The sequence below is a fragment of the Erinaceus europaeus genome, chromosome 9 (assembly GCF_950295315.1).
Source record: "Erinaceus europaeus chromosome 9, mEriEur2.1, whole genome shotgun sequence".
Lineage (NCBI taxonomy): Eukaryota > Metazoa > Chordata > Mammalia > Eulipotyphla > Erinaceidae > Erinaceus > Erinaceus europaeus.
In genome coordinates, this window is record NC_080170.1 from 82,335,740 (window position 1) to 82,359,471 (window position 23,732).

The window sequence follows — 23,732 nt, forward strand, 5'->3', positions numbered from 1 at the left end:
AGGACTAGAATGACTTCAGGAACCCACCAAATCTCCAGTGAGTACAAACACGTGTGGCTCGTGGACAGCCTAGGGAGAGATTAAGTGGCTGGTAACAGTCCGGTACTTTTACCAGTTGAGACACCACCTCCAGTCTGTTTCACCAACAACACACAGCTGAAGGGGGGAGAGGACTCCCCTAAGACTCACCAAATGCAACAGTGAGTATCCACTGTTACTGCCCTCAGAGGCTAAAGCACCAGGGGGGAGGCCCTGTGCTGACACCAGGGGTCAGAGAACTAACAAGGAAACTCAGGAGAAGATCTATACCTTGGTGGCCTATCGGTGGGGCTGTGATAGTCTCTTTGCATAACCCCTGGATTATCTCTGCCCCACCTTGCTTTATCTCTTGATTAGGAGTGAGTGATTAAGCTAAGAAGCCTACTTATAGTCTAAAAGCCCTCAAGTTCCCATAGCCTACAGGGAAGAAAAACAACAAGAGGCTTTTAAGCCACTGTGCTCCAACTCAGGGATTAAAATACTAGTGAAACAACATCAATTTCCACAACAGTGAACCTTTTAATTACCTTACTTAGACACAAGTCAATCCAGGCAAGAGTGATCAGTAATTTGAAAAGTACTGAGAGAGGAACCTCATAACATACTATATAAAAAAGTTAAACCAGCAAGAAGACATATTGGAGAAATGAACCAGGACAAGAGTCAAGCTAAAAGTCCCCCAAAGCCTAAAGTACAAAATAATGAGGTTAACAATCAAACACTACTTAAGAAAATAATCACAGGAGTGAGTAAAGAGTTTGAAAGAATTGTACCATAAATGCAGAAACAGGAGTCGGGCAGTAGTGCAGCGGGTTAAGCACAGGTGGCACAAAGAGCAAGAACCAGCATAAGGATCCCAGTTCAAGCCCCCGGCTCCCCACCTGCAGAGAAGTCGCTACACAAGCGGTGAAACAGATCTGCAGGTGTCTATCTTTCTCCACCCCCCCATCTTCTCCTCCTCTCTCATTTCTCTCTGTCCTATCCAACAATGACTACATCAGTAACAACAACAATAATAACTACAGCAATGAAACATAAAGGACAACAAAAGTAAATAAAGTAAATATAAAACAAACAAACAAAATGAAATGCAGAAACAACGAATGAGACCCTGGAAGAAAACACTAATTATCTCAAGGTTACTAGAGAGATGAAAGCTTAAATAGCTGAGCTAAGAACACAACTAGCTGAACAAGCTAAAACAGTATCAGAACAGGGTAACAAAACAGATGAACTCCAGAAAACAGTAGAGGGGAGAGAGAATAGAATAAATGAGGCTGAAGACAGAATTAGCAAGATCCAGGATGAATGAGAGACAACTAATAAAGAAGGAAGAGGTCTCAAAAAGAGATTAAGAGATTCTGAAAACAACAACAGAGACCTATGGGATGACTTCAAAAGAAATAATATACACAACATTGGCTTACCAGAGGAAGAAAGAGAAGGAGGGGAAGAAAGCATTCTTTAGGACATAATAGCTGAGAATAGTTATCAATAGTCTAGATAACATAAAAGACATAAAGGTCCAAGAAGCCCAGAAGGTGCCAAACAGAATTAACCCAGACATAAAGACACCAACACATGTCATAGTTAGAATGGAAAGGAATAAGGATAAAGAAAGGATCCTGAAGGCTGCAAGAGAAAAACAAAGAGTCACCTACAAAGGAAAACCCATAAGATTAGCAGCAGACTTCTCCACACAAACACTACAGGCCAGAAGAGAATGGCAAGATATCTACTGAATGCTCAATGAGAAAGGCTTTCAATCAAGAATACTGTATCCTGCTAGATTGTAATTCAGACTAGATGGAGGCATCAAAACCTTCTCAGACAAGCAACAGTTGAAAGAGTCAACTATCACCAAGCCTGCCCTGAAGGAAGTTCTGAAAGTTCTCCTATAAACAGAGTACCATAAATGGGCCATATATCAGAGCACTCTAGAAATCTACAAGAATGGCTTTAAAATATCTTCAATCTTTGATATCAATAAATGTCAATGGCCTGAATTCACCTAATAAAAGGCACAGAGTAGGAAGATGGATCAGAAAACCCAACAATATGCTGTCTACAGGAAGCCCACCTAATTCAACAAGACAAACACAGACTCAAAATGAAAGGATGGAAAACTATCATACATGCCAGTGGCCCACACAAAAGGGCAAGAACAGCTATTTTCATATCTGAAACGACAGTTTTAAAAATAAATAATATTAAAAAAAGATAGGGGTGGACACTACTTAATGCTCAGAGGATCAGTCAATCAAGAGGATTTAACAATTATCAACATCTATGTACCCAATGAGAAGCCATCTAAATACATCAAATATCTACAGCAATATATGAACAGCAACACAGTCATAGTAAGGGACTTCAACACCCCACTCTCTCAACTTGACAGATTATCCAGGCAGCAAATCAATAAACAAATGAGGGAGCTAAATGAGAAGATAGATAAACTAGAACTATTGAACATTTTCAGAGTCATTCACCTTAAGAAACTGGAATACCCATTCTACTCAAGTCCACATAGGTTATTCTCAAGGATAGACCATATGTTAGGCCACAAAGACAACATCAGCAAATTCAAGAGCATTGAAATCATCCTAAGCATCTTCTCAGACCACAGTGGAATTAAACTAACACTTAACAATCAACAAAAGATTAATAATAGTCCCAAAATGTGGAAGCTCAACCGTACACTACTTAACAACTTGTGGGTCAAAGAGGAAATAAAGGAAGAAATAAAAATGTTTCCAGAGTTCAACGAAAATGAAAACACAAGCTATCAAAATATTTGGGACACAGCTAAGGCAGTACTGAGAGGGAAGTTCATAGCTATACAAGCACACATTAGGAAACAAGAAAAAGCACAAATAAACAGCCTGATTGCACATCTTAGAGATCTAAAAGAAAAAGAACAAAGGAACCGTAAAGCAACCAGAAGGACAGAAATCACTAAAGTTAGGGACGAAATCAGTAACATTGAAAATAAGAAAACCATACAAAAGATCAACGAAAATAAATGTTGGTGGAGATGGGGGCTTGAACCCAGGTCCTGTGCATTGAAACCTGTGCACACAACCAGGTATGCCACAACCCAACCCCAAATATAAATGTTTGTTCTTCAAAAGAGTGAACAAAATCGACAAACCTTTAGCCAGACTCACTAAACAAAAAAGCGAGAAGACCCAAATAAATCGGATACTAAATGAAAGAGGAGAGATATCACAACAGATACCACAGAAATTCACCATATCGTGCAAGACATCTATGAACAACTATATGCCACCAAGCTAGAGAACCACTAAGAAATGGAAGATTTCCTAGATACCTACGAACTTCCAAAATTAAATAAAGAGGAACTAGATAATATGAACAGGCCCATCATAGCCAACAAAATTGAAACAATTATCAAAAACCTTCCCAAGAATAAAAGTCCTGGACCAGATGGTTTTACAAATGAATTCTACAAAACCTTCAAAAAAGAACTAATAGCTCTACTTTTAAAAGTCTTCCAGAAGATTGAATACTCCCTTCCAGCTTCTATGAAGCCAATATCACTTTGATACCAAAAGCAGACACGGACACAACCAAAAGTGAAAACTACAGACCAATATCTCTGATGAACATAGATGTGAAAATATTGAACAAAATTCTAGCCAACTGGAATGACTGTTCATCATGACCAAGTGGGGTTTATTCCAGGGATGCAAGGTGGTTTAATATACGTAAATCAATCAGCGTCATCCACCACACTGATAAAAGCAAGACCAAAAACCACATGGTCATATCAATAGATGCAGAGAAAGCCTTTGAGAAAATACAACATCTCTTCGTGATCAAAATGCTACAAAAAATGGGAGTAGATGGAAAATTCCTGAAGATAGTGAAGTCTATATATAGCAAACCTACAGCCAACATCATATTCAATGGCGAAAAACTGGAAGCATTTCCCCTCAGATCAGGTACTATATACAGCTGCCCACTATCACCATTACTATTTAACATAGTGTTGGAAGTTCTTGCCATAGCAATCAGGCAGGAGCAAGGAATTAAAGTGATGCATATTGGAAGGGAAGAAGTCAAACTCTCCCTATTTGCAGATGACATGATAGTATACATGGAAAAACCTAAAGAGGGAGTAGGGCGATGGTGCAGCAGGTTAAGCACACTTGATGCCAAGCACAAGGACCCTGGTTCAAGCCCCCAGCTCCCCACCTGGAGGGGAGTTGCTTCACAGGTGGTGAAGCAGGTCTGCTGATGTTTGTCTTTCTCTCACCCTCTCTGCCTTCACCTCCTCTCTCCATTTCTCTTTGTCCTATCTAACAACAACAACATCAATAACAACAACAATAATAACTACAACAATGAAACAATGGCAACAAAAAGGAAAATAAATAAATAAATATTAAAAAAAAAAAAAAGAAAAACCTAAAGAATCCAGCAAGAAGCTTTTGGAAATCATCAGGCAATACACTAAGGTGTCAGGATACAAAATTAACATTCAAAAGTCAGTGGCATTCCTCTATGCAAACACTAAGTTAGAAGAACATGAAATCCAGAAATCAATTCCTTTTATTATAGCAACAAAAACAATAAAATATCTAGGAATAAACCTAACCAAAGAAGTGAAAGACTTGTATACTGAAAATTATGAGTCACTACTCAAGGAAATTGAAAAAGACACAAAGAAGTGGAAAGATATTCCATGTTCATGGGTTAGAAGAATTAACAAGAATTGACTATTACAAATTAATTGACTATTAAGAAGACTTAATGAATATACTACCCAGAGCCATCTACAAATTTAATGCTATCCCCATCAAGATCCCAAACACATTTTTTTAGGAGAATAGAACAAATGCTACAAATGTTTATCTAGAACCAGAAAAGACCTAGAATTGTCAAAACAATCTTGAGAAGAACAGAACTGGAGGCATCACACTCCCAGATCTCAAATTGTATTATAGGGCCACTGAAATCAAAACTGCTTGGTAGACACAATGAGCAGTGGAATAGAATTGAGAGCCTGGAAGTAAGCCCCCACACCTATGGACTGCTAATCTTTGACAAAGGGGCCCAGCCTATTAAATGGTGAAAGTAGAGTCTCTTCAACAAATGGTGTTGGAAACAATGGGTTGAAGCATGCATAAGAATGAAACTGAACCGCTGTATTTCACCAAGTAGAAAAGTAAATTCCAAGTGGATCAGAGAGTTGGATGTTAGGCCACAAACTATGATACTTAGAGGAAAATATTAGCAGAACTCTTAAATTTTAAGGACATCTTCAATGAAACAAATCCAATTACAAAGAAGACTGAGGCAAGTATAAACCTATGGGACTACATCAAATTAAAAAGCTTCTGCACAGCAAAAGAAACCACCATCCAAACCAAAAGACCCCTCACAGAATAAGAGATCTTTACATGACATACATCAGACAAGAGGCTAATAACCAAAATATATGAAGAGCTTGCCAAACTCAAAAACAAGACAACAAATAACCCTATCCAAAAATGGGGTGAGGTCATGGACAGAATATTCACCACAGAAGAGATTCAAGCCAAGAAACACATGAAAAAATGTTCCAAGTCTTTGATTCTCAGAGACATGCAAATAAAGACAACAATGAGATACCACTTCACTCCTGTGAGAATGTCATACATCAGAAAAGGTAACAGCAGCAAATCCTGGAGAGGTTGTGGAATCAAAGGAACCCTCCTACACTGCTGGTGGGAATGTCAATTGGTCCAGCCTCTGTGGAGAGCAGTCTGGAGAACTCTCAGAAGGCTAGAAATGGACCTACCTTGTGATCCTGCAATTCCTCTCCTGGGGATATATCCTAAGGAACCCAACACACCCACCCAAAAAGATTTGTGTACACATATGTTCTTAGCAGCACAATTTGTAATAGCCAAAACCTGGAAGCAACCCAGGAGTCCAACAACAGATGAGTGACTGAGCAAGTTGTGGTCTATATACACAATGAAATACTTACTCAGCTATTAAAAATAGTGACTTCACCATTTTCAGCCCATCTTGGATGGAGCTTGAAGAAACCATGTTAAGTGAAATAAGTCAGAAACAGAAGGATAAATATGGTATGATCTCACTCTCAGGCAGAAGTTGAAAAACAAGATCAGAAGAGAAAGCACAAGTAGAACCTGAACTGGAATTTGGTGTATTGCACCAAAATAAAAGACGCTGGAGTGGGTGGGTGGGGGAGAGTATAGGCTTTGGAAAAGGATGACAGAGGATGTACTGGGGGTTGTATTTTTTATGTGGAAAACTAAGAAATGTTTTGCATGTATAAACTGTTGTATTTACTGTCAACTGTAAAACATTAATCTCCCAATAAAAAAAAAAAGAAAGAAAAGACACCTGCAGCATTGCTTCACCACCTCACAAAACTTTCCCTCTGCAGGTGAGGACTAGGGGCTGGAACCTGGGTACCTTATGCATTATAATATATGCACTTCATCAGGTGTGCCACCACCTGACCCCCTGTAATCACTTTTTAACTCAGTTTTCCACACTGGCCCTACAGAATCTCATCAACTATAGCTCAGATTTTCCTCCATGGAATTTGTTTACAGGTTGAGTTTCACTCTTGAATCTCTGCTTCTAGGAAGTAGTGATTCCCTGTACTTCTTTGTCACTCCAGTCTTGGGGCAGCAATTTGGTCTGTGTCCTCTCCTATCTTAAGGATTCAAGAAAAGCTGTTGACTTTTCAGGCTAAACAGTTTAATACTTGTTGTTTGGATGACCAGTAATTTCCAAACCCTAATACCACCATTGAAAGAAAGTCCAAAGTAAAGACTTCAACAGTTGGGCATGAAGAATGTGTAGCTGGGGGAAGGCTGGTTCCCAGACAAGTCCATCCATATAAAACGAAATTATCCTTATCACACAGAAAATTATTCCAGCCAGAATTTTATAGTAATTCATTCTTTAAAAACCTTTAAGACACGAATTATCTAGAATGTCAATTGTCATGACATAATGACTTTCAGAGGGAATCTTTAGCCTTTTTTTTTTTTCTTCTTACCAGAGCACTGCTCAGCTCTGGCTTATGGTGGTGCAGGGGACTGAACCTGGGACTCAGGAGCCTCAGGCATGAGAGTCTCTTTGCATAACCATTATGCTATCTACCCCTGCCCCGTACCCCTTATGGTACAGTTAATTTGAAAGGAGTGAGGAGGCCCAAAGTTAATCAAAGTATACCTGCGAACTTGCCCACAATCAACAGAACAATTTACGGGCTAAGGAGATAGCATAATAGTTATACAAAAGATCTTCATGCCTGGAACTCTGAAGTCTCAGGTTCAATTCCCAGCCCCTCCATAAGCCAGAGCTGAGCACTTCTCTGATAAACAAATAAACAAAGAATAACTTGTAGACCTCAGGTAATGAGGGTCTCCAAATCAATCACTCAAGTGCCCGATTTTTAAAGTAGTATCTGGGATATTTATATAGATCTAACCCATCTCAAAGATCTATGTTTTCTCATATGAAGCATCCCACAGAAAACATGTCTAGAGCTGTCCCTGGATAAACTGACACCATACAGGTGTACAGGGCAGTGCAGAGGTCCTACCTTTCCTTCTTCCTTTCTTTCTTTCTTTCTTTCTTTCTTTCTTTCTTTCTTTCTTTCTTTCTTTCTTTCTTATCTTTCTTTCTTATCTTTCTTTTTTATTATCTTTATTTATTGGTTGGATATAAACAGTCAGAAATTGACAGGGAAAGGGGAGATAGAGAGGAAAAGAGACAGGGAGTCACCTGCAGCCCTGCTTCACCACTTGAAAAGCTTTCCCCCTGCAGGTGGGGAGCAGGGGCTTGAACCCAGGTCCTTGCACATTGTAACATGTGTACTCAACCAAGTGTACTACCACCTGGCCCTGAGGTTCTATTTTTCTATGTAAAAGTCATACAATTCTTATAATTTCTAGGTGAATTGGGGTGGGAACAGGGTGGTGGTGCACATTATGTGCAAAGATCCAGGTTTAAGACCCCTACCTATAGGTGGAAAGCTTTATGGAGTGAAGCAGTGCTGCAGAGTTCTCTTCTTTCTCTCTCTCCCCTTCGCTATCTCTCACCCTCTATCAAAAGGGGGAATGCCCACCAGAGTGGTGGGCAACCAGTCCCACTGATAATGCTGGTGGCAAACAAACAAATAAATAGATGAATAATAAAATTAGAGAAATGGGATCACAACTGACATTTATCTAGAAAATTACATACATTTGCCAATATATTCTATTCATTAGGTGTTAGTATTATCAGATATAACTATACTCTCTATATCCTTGCTTGAAAGTCAAGCCTATCTAAATTTCTACTCAGAAATTTGAAATCTTAAAAAATGTTTCTTTTCCTTATTCTTTCATGAAACCTTGAATTTTTTAAATTTATTTATAAAAAGGAAACACTGACAAAGCCATAGGATAAGAGGGGTACAACTCCACACAATTCCCACCACCAGAACTCTGTATCCCATCCCCTCTCTTGATAGCTTTCCTATTCTTTAGGCTCAGAGAAAAAAAAAAAACTAGTATAGCCACAGGCCCTTTGGGATATAACTAAAATATGCCTACTAGGTATCAGCAAAATGGAGACCCTCCTCTAACTCTTCATCTGCACTATTCCAGCCGTTAGGTTCATGATTGGTCAACAACTTGTTGGGCTTTATATGTTAACTCTCTTTCCAGCCACCAGGTTCCAGATACTAGCATGATGCCAAACAGACTTCCCTGGACAGACAACACCACCAATGTGTCCTGGAGCTCTGATTCCCCAGAACCCCACCCCATTAGGGAAAGAAAGAGGCAGGCTGGGAGTATGGATCGACCTGTCAATGCCCATGTTCAGCAGGAAAGCAATTACAGAAACCTTGAATTTTTTTTCTTATAGAACTATTCAGTGGACACAGGAAAGAATGTGTGTGTGTGTGTGTGTGTGTGTGTGTGTACATATACATATATCTGATTTTTAATGGTATACTTTAACTTGCTATCTTTCCCTAAAACTAAAGACTGGAGAAATGCACATTTATTTCAGATTCAGTTTTGTCCTTTCTTGATTCACACCTTTGTGAGACTAGAATTGATTGATTTTTTTTTTTTTTTTTTACCAGAGCACTGCTCACTTCTATTGTATGGTGGTGTTAGGAATTGAACCTAGGATCTTTGGTGTCTCAGGCATGAAAAGCTTTTTGTATAACCATTATGTTATCTCCTCATCCCAGGAATTATTTATCTTTGTATACTGCATTGTTTTATATAACCTAAATATTTCATCTAGAATTTAAGAATCATTTCATAACATTCATTTTCTTGGTAAAATGTTGAGGAATTATTAACTGAAGCAAAAGAGAACATTTAGAACATTTTAAACACTTATTGTTTTCTTCATCATAAGACATCAGCCATAACAAGTACATTTCATATCATAACCATTATATAAATATAATTTATGTATATAGATCTACTCAAAACACAAGTTAAAAACAAAAAATAAGCAAACAAAAAATTTGCCCTCAATGTGTTTGATGATTTTGGTTAAAATGCTGCTCATAACTCACTAGAAGATTCCATAACATTTCTAATGTTTTTTGAGCCATGGCTTGAATAATACAGATTTAAGAGAACTATCTTCTGGCAACAAATGTGGATGCAAATAATAAACAAACTGGTAAAGAAAGATTTTTAAAACAATGCTTACTTACGTAGTTGCTGTGAGAACAACATTGACTGGTAATTGTTCATAAAAAGGAAGGAAAGGCCTGGGAGAGAAAGCAAGACACAAGTGCGTGAGATTTTTGCATTATATACAGTCTAGAGGTTTCTTCCAAAACTTGCACTTGTCCCTTGAATAAGCTTGTGTATGCCCTGTCAGCAACCCTCAGGCTATGTCATTCACAAAAGCACTGGGGAGTGGGGAGATTCTTATTAAAAGGCAAATTCCCAAGTCTAGCCCAGGAGAGTTAGTGGACACATATTTTTAAATAAACACTTTCAGAAGCTTCTGGCCATTAGCTAGGAGCACCATGTCAAGTTCTCTGAGACATATTGAAATTCCCACTAGCTTCTACCCCCAAAGTGTAGGACTTGAGAACACTTTGTTAAGAATTTCACATTAAAGGAGAAAGAAAGAAAGAAAGAAAGAAAGAAAGAAAGAAAGAAAGAAAGAAAGAAAGAAAGAAAGGAAATGAAAGAAGGAAGAAAGAAAGGAAGGAAGGAAGAAAGGGAAGGAGGGAGGAAGGAAGGAAGGGAGAGACAGTGAAAGAAAGAAGGAAAGAAAGGACTGAATTTCATGTCTCTGAGGGAAAAATCAGCATCATCTGTGAGGAAGCTGCTCATTAATAAAAATGTGCAATATAATTTACTTTTTCAAGGAAGTTTATGTAAATATAATATCAAGACTATTTTTCTACCCCAAACAAAACCTATAGGGAAATCCCATTCTTTTAGTTGATCTATGTATATGACTGTTAATGAATATTAATCACAAATGAAACAAAGTAAAAATGTTAATCATCTTGGTCCTGGCAATATTGATACAAACAGAGCAAATATTATTCCCTATTTGCTGTTTTTTGTTGTTGTTTGTTTTTTTTAGCAATTTCCTGGGCAGGAGAAATAGCATAAATGGTTATGAAAAAGACTTTCATGCCTGAGGCTCCAAAGTCTCAGGTTCACCATAAGCCAGAGATGAAACAATGTTTTGGTAAAGAAAATAAAGAAAAGAAGTAGGGGAAAAAAAAAAAAGTGGTGAGGTCCTGAGTTCAAGCCCCGGCAGCACATGTACCAGAGTAATATCTGGTTCTTTCTCTCCTCCTATCTTTCTCATTAATAAATAAATAAAATCTTAAAAAAAAAAAGTAGGGAAGGGGGAGAGAGGAAAAACAAAAAAAAAGTTGTATCTATAAAATTTAGGGATGGGGAGATACAATGGTTATGAGGCCCCAGGTTCAATTTCTAGCACAACCGTAAATTAGAGCTGCCTAGTCAAAAGACAATTAAAAAAAATAATAAAGCAAGCAAACCAAGTTAAAATAAGCAAGCTTTTTTTCCTTTTTTCCCCACCAGTGTATTGCTGGGGCACAGTGCCTACACCACACCCTGCAGTCATTTTCCCTTTTTCCTTTCGAGAGGGGAGAGGAGCTAAAGAGAGGGAGAGAAAGATAAGACACCCGTAGAACACTCATAAAGCGTTCACCCTGCAGATTGGTAGTGGGGACTCAACGTCGGTCCTTGTGCATGGTGATATATGTGCTTAACCAGGTGTGCCACTGTCTTGCCCCCTAACTAAAATATTTTTTAAATGACAACTTCTATTATTATCATAAAAATATTTTGTGACTAGGAGGTTGTTTAGTGGTACAGCATAGGACTTGGATATAGGAGGTCCCAAGTTCAGTCGCTATGCTGTGACCAGTTCTTTCTCATTCTCACTCTTTTTAAAAAAAATTAATTTTATTTATTTATTTTTAATTTTTATTATAAAATGGAAACACTGACAAGACCATAGGATAAGACGGGTACAATTCCCACCACCAGAACTCCGTATCCTATCCCCTCCTCTGATAGCTCTCCTATTCTTTAACTCTTTAAGAGTATAGACCCAGGGTCATTACAGGGTGCAGAAGGTGGAAGGTCTTTATTTATTTATTTTATAGGACAGAGAAAAATTGAGAAGGGGAGGGGAGACAGGGAGAGAGGAAGAGAAATATCTACAGCACTGCTTCACCACTCACGAAGCTTCCCCCTTGCAGGTGAGGACCAGGTTCTTGAATCTGGGTCCTTGTACATGGAAATGTGTGTGCTCAATCGGGTGTGCCACCTCCTGGTCCCTCTTATTAACTTTCTAATTAAATTAATTTAAAACTATTTTTTAAAAAATATTTTTCTCCTAATATCAGAGTTCATTAGAAACTATGTTCTACCTTTCAAAATATTTATAGCGATTTTTTCCAGTAACTTCAGGATCTTCATACACTTCTTTAGGCATCTGAAAAGTAGTGTCAGTTCTAAAAAGAAGCAGAAAACATGATCAAATATAAAATACTATTTCTGAATATAATTTCTATTTAATATTTCCATGTTTGTAAACTATAAGATAGACTGTTATCAGACTGAAAATAAAGTCTTCTACAATATGTACTTCACTGGCCCATTTCAGACTACATAGAGTTACTATCCCTGAACCAGAAAATTAGGAGTTAACAAGAAGTGAGAGATAACAAGAGTAAATTTATGAAATCTCATATTAAAAAGTGTCCACTTTTAATTTTTTTCCTGCCACAGGTTCATGCCTGTGTGATTGAACCACTCCTAGTGGACTCTTTCTTCCTCTCTTTCTTTCATTCTTTCCCTCTGTTGTTTTTTGTTTGTTTGCTTGCTTGCTTGCTTGCTTGCTTTTTTGCTTTCAGGGTTATTGCTGGGGCTCAGTGCCTGCACTACAAATCCACTGCTCCTGGAGGCCATTTTTTCCACTTTGTTGTTGTCATTGCTATGGTTGTTATTGCTGTTGTTGTTGTTAGATAGGACAGAGAAGTTTAGAAAGATGGGGAAGGCAGAGAAGGGAAAGAGAAAGATAGACACCTGCAGACCTGCCTCACCGCTATGAAGCGACCCCTCTGCGGGGAGCTGGGGGCTCAAACTGGGATCCTTACCTGGTCTCTGCACTTCACACCATGTGTGCTTAACCCACTAGCTACCACCTGGCCCACCTTTCCTTCTTTTCTGCCCTTCCTTCCTTCCTTTCTTTTTTCTTTCTTGTCTATGGTCATACCACCCTGAAAACACCCAATCTCGTCTCTTTTCTTTTCTCTTTTTTTTTTTTCCCAGATAGATGGTGACAGTTAGAAACAGTGAGAGAAAGAAAGATATCAGTCACAGCATCACTTTATCACTTCTTAGCCTTTCTCCTCAGCATGGTTCTCCAATGTGGTGATATATTTTGTGTGTGTGTGTGAGGGGGGGCGTACTTAACTAAGGTAAAGTGAGCATTCTCCCATGTAAACTACCCACCACTTTTAATGTGAGAATAATTAAGTTCTAAAAAACAACCTCTTAATTACAGGTCAGAAGGTAGCATTTTAAGAAAGTTACAAGACATAAACTTGTAAATAACTAAAATAAATACAGAATTCAAGACATTTGTTTTTAAAAGTGATCTGGTGGAGGGTGGGTGGTAGTGCAGCGGTTTAAGCGCACTTTGCCCAAAGCGCAAGGACCCGTGTAAGGCTCCCGGTTCGAGTCCCCCGCTCCGCACCTGCAGAGGGGTCGCTTCACAAGCAGTGAAGCAGGTCTGCTGGTGTCTATCTTTCTCTCCCCCTCTATGTCTTCCCCTCCTCTCTTCATTTCTCTCTGTCCTATCCAACAACACCAATAGCTGTAACAACAAAAAACAGGAATCGGTGGGTAGCAGCGGCTTAAGTGCATGTGGCGTGAAAGGCAAGGACCCAAGTAAAGATCCGGGTTCCAGCCCCCGGCTCCCCACCTGCATAGGAGTCGCTTCAGAGGTGGTGAAGCAGGTCTTCAGGTGTCTATCTTTCTCTCCCTCTATCTGTCCTCCTCTCTCCATTTCTATTTGTCCTATCCAACAACAACAATAATAACTACAATAAAAGACAATAAAACAACAAGGACAACAAAAGGGAAAATAAATAAAATAACAAAAAAAGTGATCTGGCTGCAAGTATTAAAAACTATAATCAGATAACTAATAAAAAATTATGCTTGCAATTTCTAAGATGAAACAAAGGAACAGCAAATTTAGTCACGTCTACCTTTGATACAAGTTATCATTTTATATATGTATATATTCATTATCTATACATACATACTATATATTCGTTTCATTTTTCTCAGAGAACATCTAGTAGTCATTAAATCTATAGTCACTGTTCCAGAAGCAGAATCATTTTGGTTAAAAGGGTTGAGAGAAAGAACCTGAGGCCAGGTGGTGGTGCACCTGGTTAAGTGTACATGTTACAATACGCAAGGGTCTGGGTTCGAGCCCCTGGCTCCTGACCTGTGTGTGTGGGGAGGGTCACTTCCTAAGCGGTGAAGCAGTCTGCAGGTGTCTATCTGTCTCTCCCCCATGACCCCTCCTCTCAATTTCTCTCTTTCCTATAAAATTTAAAAAAAAAAAAAAAGGAAAAAAATGACTGCCAGGAGCAGTGGATTCATTACACAGGCAGGGAGCCCAGGCGATAACCCTAAAATATATATTAGCTTTAGGTGAATCCTAAATGGATTGAGGACTACTGCAGCAGATATGGGGACTTAGAAAGGAGAAGGGAGCAGCACAAAGGGGAGACTGGGTACCTAAGTCCCTATGGTGGAACTGTATGATGGTTTGGTGGAGGGTGAGATGTACTGACATCTATCTTGGGGAAATGTAGAAAGTTACCCATGTGATAATAATCTTACAAAACAAAACTCCCTCAACAAAGTGACACGGAAGTTGAAAAAAGGCAGGTGTTTGTTTTAGTAGCTGAAGCTAGTTTGTTACTTACACAGCAAGCTGCCGAAAGGGTTCTCTGCATTTCTCCGCAGGTCTCTTCCACTCACGACAGATGAATGGTGGCACAGGGTCTGCTTTGCTCCAGTACAGAGTATAGCTTGGATAATTCACCATGCTACTGAACATGGTTCGAAACTTGGGAACTTTTTTCTAATATTTGAATAAGGAGGTAGGGAGGAAAAGCACAAGATTATGCCATCAGATTTTCTAAAGCATTCTTTTTTTTTTCTCCCCACTAGGATTCATATTTTTTTCTCTTTTTTATTCAAATTATCTTATTGGGGGGAAAATAATGTAATATTTTTCTTATATGTAAGCTTTTTAAAGAAAAGGTACAGAGCAGTGTATATAGTATCACAGGAGGGGTTATTGGTAAGTGCATAGACTATCTCTAAAAGGATATCCAAGAAATTAAAGACAAAGGCTAATTGTGTTAAAGGAGCTAGGAATTAGAATTTACTTCACATTGTATAAGCTTTTGTGTTACCTGATTTAACACGGGTATGACTTACTTTTCTCCTTGAAACAAATTGTATCCTAATGAGTCCTTTATTCACTATTAGCTAATTAATCTTCATATTGGGGACCAGAAAGTGATTTAGAATATTTTCCATGCATAACATCCTGAGTTTAATCCCTGACAGTAAGCGAGAAAGTAACAAGGAGAAGAAAAGTGGAACTCTATGGATAGTGGACCTTTGGTCTCTTTGTCTCTTCTCTTACATTAAAGTAAATAAATAAATAAAAATGGACTGGGGAGGTGGTTCAAGCAGTAAAGCACATACCTCACAAGCTATGAGGTTCTGGGTTTAGTCCTCTGGCATGGCATAAAAAAAAATTATCAGCGGGTCTGGCAGTAGTGCAGTGGGTTAAGCACACATGGCGCATAGCTATGCAGGACCAGGGTAAGGATCCTGGTTCGAGCTCCTGGCTCCCCACCTGCAGGGGGGTCGCTTCACAAGTGGTGAAGCTGGTCTGCAGGTGTCTGTCTTTCTCTCCTCATCTCTGCTTCCCCCCCTTGATTTCACTCTGTCCTATCCAACAACAGCAATCACAACAAATATAATAATGACAACAACAAAGGTAACAAGGACAACAAAATGGGGAAAATGGCCTCCAGGAGCAGTGGATTTGTAATGCAGGCACGAAGCCTCAGCAATAACCCTGGAATTCTCATAATAGGGTCTGAGGAGATAGCATAACAGTATGCAAGAGATTTTCATGCCTGAGACTTGAGGTCTCAGGTTTAATCCTCAGCGCTATCATGAGCAATAGCTAACCAGTACTCTGGTAAAAGCAAGCAAACAAAAAAATAATAATAAATAAAATTCTCTCACATTAGGCCACAAGTATCAAAATGTTTTGCCTTCTAACAAACATGGCACAAATAATCTTTGTATAATACAAATGTTAGTCTCTACTAGTTTAGTGGTTAATTTGATCAGTGTAGTTAACAGTAGACAGTTTAACAGTTCAAGTTTTATAGGTTATTATAGAGGATTAATGAAACCTACCAGTTTGCTTCTAAACAGGGTAGCTTGGAGATTTGCCTGTGCGTAGTCTTTCGCACTTGACATAGTAAACAATGGATCTGCAAAATAAATAAAAAATAAACACTTAGGACACCAAAGTAAAAACCCTGTGGTGAGGGGTAGACATGCAGCTTCCTGGGACAGTGGGGGGTGGGAGTGGGTGGGAGGGATGGGTCACAGTCTTTTGGTGGTAGGAATGGTATTTATGTACACTCCTAGTAAAATGTAGTCATATAAATCACTAGTTAATCAATATGAGAGGGGGAAAATTAATTGTATGTCTCGAAGTTTTTTAAAACACAGACTGAATCTTTTTAATATATAGGCTGTGTATTTGATATGCGGACTCTCTCAAAAGCCTAGACCAAGTAGATCAGAAGCAAACAATAGCACAGCTATACACAAGATACTGGGTACTGTACAGCAAACCATAACAAAAGGACTTTTCAAAGTTAACCCAATTACCAAATAATGTGATGATAACATTAACTATCCATTGTCTTTTTGAACTCTAAGACAGCAGGAACCTCACATCTCCACTATAGAGCCTCTACTTCCCCCAGTCCTGGAACCCTTGGATAGGGCCCACTTTCCCGTATGCCTCTCCCAATCCATATCAAATAATATTGCATCTGCCGATCACAACCTAACCAACACAACGATTGCCACCTCAACATGCTTCACTTCAGACTGTGTCCAGAGACTTCACGTGTGGAATGACAACCCTTCAGCTCATTACTCGGGTGAGACCTTTCCTTTCATAGTATACTCTAATTCCATCTCAGGTGGTTCACTTTCTAACAAAGTCCCAAAACCTAGATATACACCAGTTTCTGTGAGAGAGAGCATATGTTCACATGTATCCATAACTACCGCAAAATATATACCTGAAAGCAGAAGTACACTAGAGTTTGCAGTGAGTATCCCCCTAACACTTCCTCTCCACTATTCTAAGCTTTGGGTCCATGACTGCTCAACAATTTGTTTGGCTTTGTATGTTAACTCTCTTTTCAGCCACCAGGTTCCAGATGTCATCTGGATGCCGGCCAGGCTTCCCTGGACTGAAGACCCCACCAATGTGTCCTGGAGCTCCACTTCCCCAGAGACCCACCCTACTAGGGAAAGAGAGAGGCAGACTGGGAGTATGGACCGACCAGTCAATGCCCATGTTCAGTGGGGAAGCAATTACAGAAGCCAGACCTTCCACCTTCTACAACCCACAATGACCCTGGGTCCATGCTCCCAGAGGGATAGAGAGTGGGAAAGCGATCAGGGGAGGGGATGGGATATGGAGACTGGGTGGTGGGAATTGTATGAAGTTGTACCCTTCCTACCCTATGGTTTTGTTAATTTATCCTTTCTTAAAAATAATAAAAAATAAATAAGCACTAAGGAAGTATAAGGAATGGAATCTATCTACTCTGAGATAGAAAGCAGTGGCAAAGCAATGTAGTTTTGTAACTGAAAAACAAACCAGAAAATTTAGATATTGCCTAACTCTGTGGCAGCTTACAGCCCTGTTCTTTTATCACCAGTGAGAATCTGTTAGGTGCATTCCTTTTCTGTATGTTCCAAAGTCAGCTTATAGAACTGAAATGTAAATAAAGGCCTGACAAATTTTCAAGTACCATAGCCCAAACACATGTTTCTTTTTCCTGTAAACAAGCCATCTTCTGGATCGGGGTAGCCCAGGAAATAGTCTAAGAGGAAAGCCCATGTATATACAACTATATCCCATCAGCAAATGAAAGAAACAATTTGGGGGTAGGTGGGTGAGGTGGGTGGTGGCATACCCAGTTGAGTGCACATGCTATCATGCAAAAGGACCCAGTTTTGAGCCCCCATTCTCCACCTGCAGTGGGGAATGCTTCATGAACAGATGTCTCTATTTCTCTCTCTCTCTCTCTCTCTCTCTCTATATATATATATATACATATACATATATATATATATATATATATATATATAAATTTTCCCCTCATCTCTCAATTTCTTTTTTATCAAATAAAATAGAAAAAAAAAAGGGGAGAGGGGAATGGCTGCAAGGAGCTGTGGATTCATAGTCCCAACAACGAGCCTCAGCAATAACCCTGGTGGCAATGGAATAAATGAATGAATAAATAAAATTGGGCACAATTTCCCATAATCAGTATACAAGGTAGATACAAACTCTTAACAGAACCTCAGAACTGGTAATGATGAGAAAATGTCATCCTCCAATAGTAGATAAGTATGATAAGCTGCCTGCAGAGTTCACTCTTAGTTTATCAGTTGTTGATGATGAAACTACATGATTTCTTCAAAGGTCACCAAAAAAATTGTTCTGCTGTTTTAAGCATGTAGTTGTGATTGGGACACCTCAACAAAAAGACATGTTTAAATATTTTGTGCTGTGGCCAGCAAGATAGCTCAATTAGGAGGACAACTGCTTTGTCATGTGTGGGAACTAGGTTTGAAGCCCTGGTACACCACATGGGAGTACTATAGCATATGTGAAGCTTTGTTACTGTGGCTTCTCTCCCGCTCTTTCCACCTGAAAAGTTGGTCCAGAGCAATGAAGCCCCAACAAGAAGGCCCATGGTCCTGCCTGTATCTTAATTTCAAGCTTTAAGCTTCCAGAACTATAAGAGAATAAATATATGAGATTTTTGTCTGAGGGGAGTGGGGATATACAACAAAAACAATTAGCATTCATATAATATGCTAGATTTGAGGAATATAAGTGGTACTAAACAAAAAAAATAATGGAAGAGGCAGCCTACTGAAGTAATCCAGAAGAGATGGCGATGGCCTGTACCATGGTAGTGGCAACAGAAATGATAAAAAGTGGCAGGATTCTAGATAAATATATATGCTTTTTAAGTAGAGCAGAACTAACTTGCTACTGGGTTGGAATGGTGTGATAGAAAGAGGAGACAAGGGAGTCGGGCGGTAGCACAGCGGGTTAAGCGCAGGTGGCTGCAAAGTGCAAGTACCGGTGTAAGGATCCCGGTCGAGCCTGGGCTCCCCACTTGCAGGGGAGTCTCTTCACAAGCAATAAAGCAGGTCTGTAGGTATCTTTCTCTCACCCCTCTGTCTTCCCCTCCTCTCCCCATTTCTCTCTGTTCTATCCAACAACAAGGACATCAATAACAATAACAATAAAACAACAAGGGCAACAAAAACAGAATAAATAAATAAATATTTAAAAATAAATAAATGAAAGAGGAGACAAAGGTGACTCCAAATTTGTTTGGCTCATCAACTATAAAGAATAATGATGGAGGGTAGCTTATAGTGGAGCAAGTTTGTAGAGAAAACACTATTAAAAATATTAGTAGTCTATAATATGTCCAAAAAAAAAAAATCTTGATTGGAGCACTAAGAAATCATCAGAAAAAAAAAAAAGAAGAAATCATCAGGTTCGGTGGGAGTAGATAACATAATGGTTACGCAAAGAGATTCTCGTGCCTGAGGCTCCCAAGTCCCAGGTTCAATCCCCTGCACTACCAAAAGCCATAGAATCTTGGCTAAAAAAGAAAGAAAGAAATCATCACACAAATCAACATCTATGACTCAGGTTGAGACGTGATGAAAACTGAATTGATAAGAAGTAAAGAAGCTAGATTTTATTACCTCAATTTACAAGCTAGTGAGTTTGAAGACAAAATTAACAGGAACCTGACAGTGAGTAGGTGGATGAACTTGGGGGAATGAGGGTCCTTTCTGAATTTGCGCCTGTCATCCCATATGCCAGAGTGATGTTCTGAATACTTTCCCTCTAATAAGCAAATCAATAAAATCAATAAAAGCTTCTTTTTGAAAGAAGATGTAATGAAGGCACCTGTTTAAAGGGGATGGTGAATATATAGCTGCTATATCTCTAATATGCTGAGAATAGTATGTAACAAAGAGAAGTTTCTCTTCACACTATTTTTAAATGATTTAAAAGATACCGCTGGGTTCAAGATTGGAGTTGCTTTTTCACTGAATCTGAATACTAAATAAGTCTTTCTCTCCACATTCCCATAATGAGTGTGAAAATATGGTCTCTGTAGAAACAGTCTCCATCTACAGACAATAATTGAAATACTGTGTGATTACATACTCTGCAATAATTCCTACAAATATGATCATAATATTTCTCAAAAGTAGTAGAAAATTCTCTGAAACATCTAATACTAGGTCTATTTGCTTACTCCAAGGTCTGTATTAAGTAATTTATATGCAATATTTAATTCTTATAAAAATCCAATGAAGTGAGCATCAGCTTTTTAAAATTATTATTATTATTTATTTTCCCTTTTGTTGCCCTTGCTCTTTTTTATTGTTGTAGTTATTATTGTTGTTGATGCTGTCATTGTTGGATAGGGCAGAGAGGAGGGGAAGACAGAGAGAGGGAGAGAAAGATAGACACCTGCAGACCTGCTTCACCACCTGTGAAGCGACTCCCCCACAGGTGGAGCCCGGAGCTCGAATCTTTATGAGGCTCCTCGCTCTTTGCGCCACGTGCGCTTAACCCGCTGCGCTACCGCCCAACCTCCATCAGCGCTTTTTTTTTTTTTTTAAAGATGAGGAAGTGACACACTGATTTGCATTAAGATTGGAACTCCAGGTAGTCGGGCAGTAGCGCCGTGGTTAAGCGCAGGTGGCACAAAGCACAAGGACCCGCGTAAGGATCCCGGTTCAAGCCCCCAGCTCCCCACCTGTAAGGGAGTCGCTTCACAAGCGGTGAAGCAGGTCTGCAGGTGTCTATCGTTCTCTCCCCTCTCTGTCTCCCCTGCTCTCTCCGTTTCTCTCTGTCCTATCCAACAACGAAGACATCAATAACAACAATAATAACTACAACAATAAAAAAAAAGATTTGAACTCCAATCCTTCCAGTTCATAGTCACGAAAAGTAAATTAATTTTTTAAAGTTTTTATTTATTAATGAGAAAGATAGGAGGAGACAGAAAAATAACCAGATATCACTGTGGTATATGTGCTGCTGTGGATTGAACTCAGAACCTTATGCTTGAGGACCACAAATAAATTAATTTTTATGGAGAAATTTTCCCATGGAAATCATGGGAGTACCTTTGAATAAATATACTCATACTGTAGAAATAGTTCTGACCAGCCCAGGAAGTTATCACAACCAAGTATAGTGGTGAAAAAAAAAAAATTCAAACTATGACATAATGATTAATTTTAGGGGAAAATATAATAAATTAAAGAATATGTAAAAATGGAAAAAGATCTCATGATAAACCAAGGAAAAATTTTGGACTCTGGGAAGTATATCATATATTTATTGGTAAAAGACTTTAGTTATCAAGGCAGTAGTATATCTGCTAATCCAGCAATCAATCAGGAAAGTATGATAAACAGTTCATGAGAGACTTGGGAGATAAAAAAAAGAAATTTATAAAAAAAATGTAAAATATAAAGTGGCTTATAAATGAGGCTAGATTGAGAAGAATTATGGTAGCTATAAAGTCTATACTGAGACTTCTGGGAGAAGTGTCCATGGAATAACAGGGATTGGTTCTCCTCCAAAATAACAAATAAATACAAGAGACCCAAACAGAATTCATCTACTATGGCTGAAACACCTGTAGTCTCAGACACCAAGTTGCAGACACTACCATTATTCTATCCTGAATTCTCTGGGAAGATGACCTGGGCAATGTGTCCTGGAACCTCACCTCTCCAGAGCTCTACCCCACTAGGGGAAGATAGTAACAGGCTAGAAGTAGGGATTGATATGCTAATGCCCATGTCCAGGAGAGAAGCAATTACAGAAGCCAGAACTTCCTACCACCCTAAAAACAATTTTGATCCCTACTCCCAGTGAGGGAGAAGTGATAGGCAGAAGAGGATAAGAGGGCTCTGAACTCCAACTCTATCAGGACCTGGAGACAGGAGGAAGAAAAAGGGAGGGATATTTGGATGTAGTAATAGGGTCATGAGTGGCTTGGAGGGAAAAAAGAGGACTGGACCTGGAAGAAAAAGGGGGCAACTATGTATAAATATAGACAGGTAGCTATAGAGATGATAGTCAACCCATGTCTGCAAACTTAAGAGAACTGTGGTGGCTTGGATGGAGGGATCGGGGATCTGGAACTCTGGTGGAATTCTACTTCTGTTGACATGTAATTTTGTAAACCAATATTAAATCACTAATAAAAATTTTAAAAATAAAAATACATACCAAATTTACCAAAGATATTTAAATGGTCTCAATTGACATAGTGATCAGGAGAGTAAACATTTTACCAAATATAGAAAAAGCTTCCCAGAAAAGCAAAAGTTTTGAATAAGCAATTAACTCAACTGAAACAAACAAACAAACAAAAAAAACAAAAAAATGAGTTTCAAGATCTGGGCAGCAAAAGTATGAAAGAGCTTAGAAAGGTCAAAGATCCAAATAGTCAACCTATTGACTTAACCAACAACAATCTCATTTCTCCGGCTTTGAGCTAAGATATAGGAGACGCTATACAACTGGTGATGAGCTTTAAGTCATTAAAGTCACCCCTGTCCCTGTCATAGTAGAAGAAATCCAAGCACAAGTTACTGTCTGCCTGATGGAAGAAGGAAGAAGACAGATGCATAGAAAGAAACAGGGTCAGAGATGACAGATTAAAGCACCAGGATAACAAGCTATGTCTGAATCTCAGATCAGCAATAATTATTGATGTAAATACATCCCAAATATTATATAGAGCTAAAAATTTACACTCAGATATACTTATTATATACCTCAAATTCACATCTGACATCATGTCCAATATGTTCATTTGCTAAATCTGGCAATCCTAATGGGGTGAATCACCATAAGACCTAGAAAACCAAGCAAAAGAATAAGGCACCTTAGTTTTGACCTTCCCTGTCCTGGTTTTAGTGGCTATATTACACATATTTCCCATGAATAGTTGTAAAATTGCCTGCTTTATTGGAACAATTCAAATGAAAATTTGACCTATTCTGAGTTGATTTTTGTTCCTTCACAGTACATGACAACATTTAGTAACCCTTCTGCAAAATAAGAAAGATACTTTGAGGGATAAAAGAAACAATAAGCTTAATAAATTATTTGCCTATCCTTACTAAAGATACTTATTCTCATCCCCAAAGTACCCTTTCAACAAACATGGTGACATGTTTACAGGAATTTACCACATTTATTTTATTTTTTAATAATTATTATTGGATAGAGCTAGAGAGAAACGAAGAGGGGAGGAGGAAACAGACACTTGCAGACCTGCTTCACTACTTGTGAAGCTTTCCCTCTCTCTGTTGGCAGCTCCAACCTGGGTCTTTGCACACTCAAGAGTCTGCACTTAACCAGGTGTGCCACCGCTTGGCCCCTTACCACATTATAAGGTGAAACCAAGTGTAAATAAAGAAAAGCAGTGGTCACAGTATGTGGCAAATCATCACACAGTCCCTACACCACAAAAACAAAAAGGGCACTCCACTCCGTAAGTTCAAGGCATTTTGACCTTAATTTTAATTATAAGAAGAAAAGATGGTCGGAGAATGGAAAACCAGACACTAATACAAGTGGTTGAGATGGTTGGTCAATCACGCAAACTTGGCAAACTTGGTCAATCACGCATAATTTTTATATGCTTTTAAAAAACAATGTATAAAAGAATATTC

General features: G+C 38.8%; 1 protein-coding gene across 2 annotated transcripts in view; it reads right to left on the reverse strand.

The window, feature by feature from the left end:
• CFAP91 (cilia and flagella associated protein 91) overlaps positions 1-23,732 on the reverse strand; it is a 101,658-nt gene that overhangs the window by 75,506 nt on the left and 2,420 nt on the right. The window contains exons 1-5 of one of the 2 annotated variants that reach the window (XM_060198307.1): positions 22,830-22,877; positions 16,086-16,162; positions 14,564-14,721; positions 11,984-12,067; positions 9,764-9,820 (exon numbers count right to left, since the gene is read on the reverse strand). In XM_060198307.1, coding sequence (XP_060054290.1) covers positions 9,764-9,820; positions 11,984-12,067; positions 14,564-14,721; positions 16,086-16,148 — 362 coding nt within the window. In that variant the 5' untranslated portion in view covers positions 16,149-16,162; positions 22,830-22,877. Of the gene's footprint in view, positions 1-9,763; positions 9,821-11,983; positions 12,068-14,563; positions 14,722-16,085; positions 16,163-22,829; positions 22,878-23,732 lie in introns of those variants that run through there. The other variant, XM_007532112.3, reaches the window with a different exon arrangement.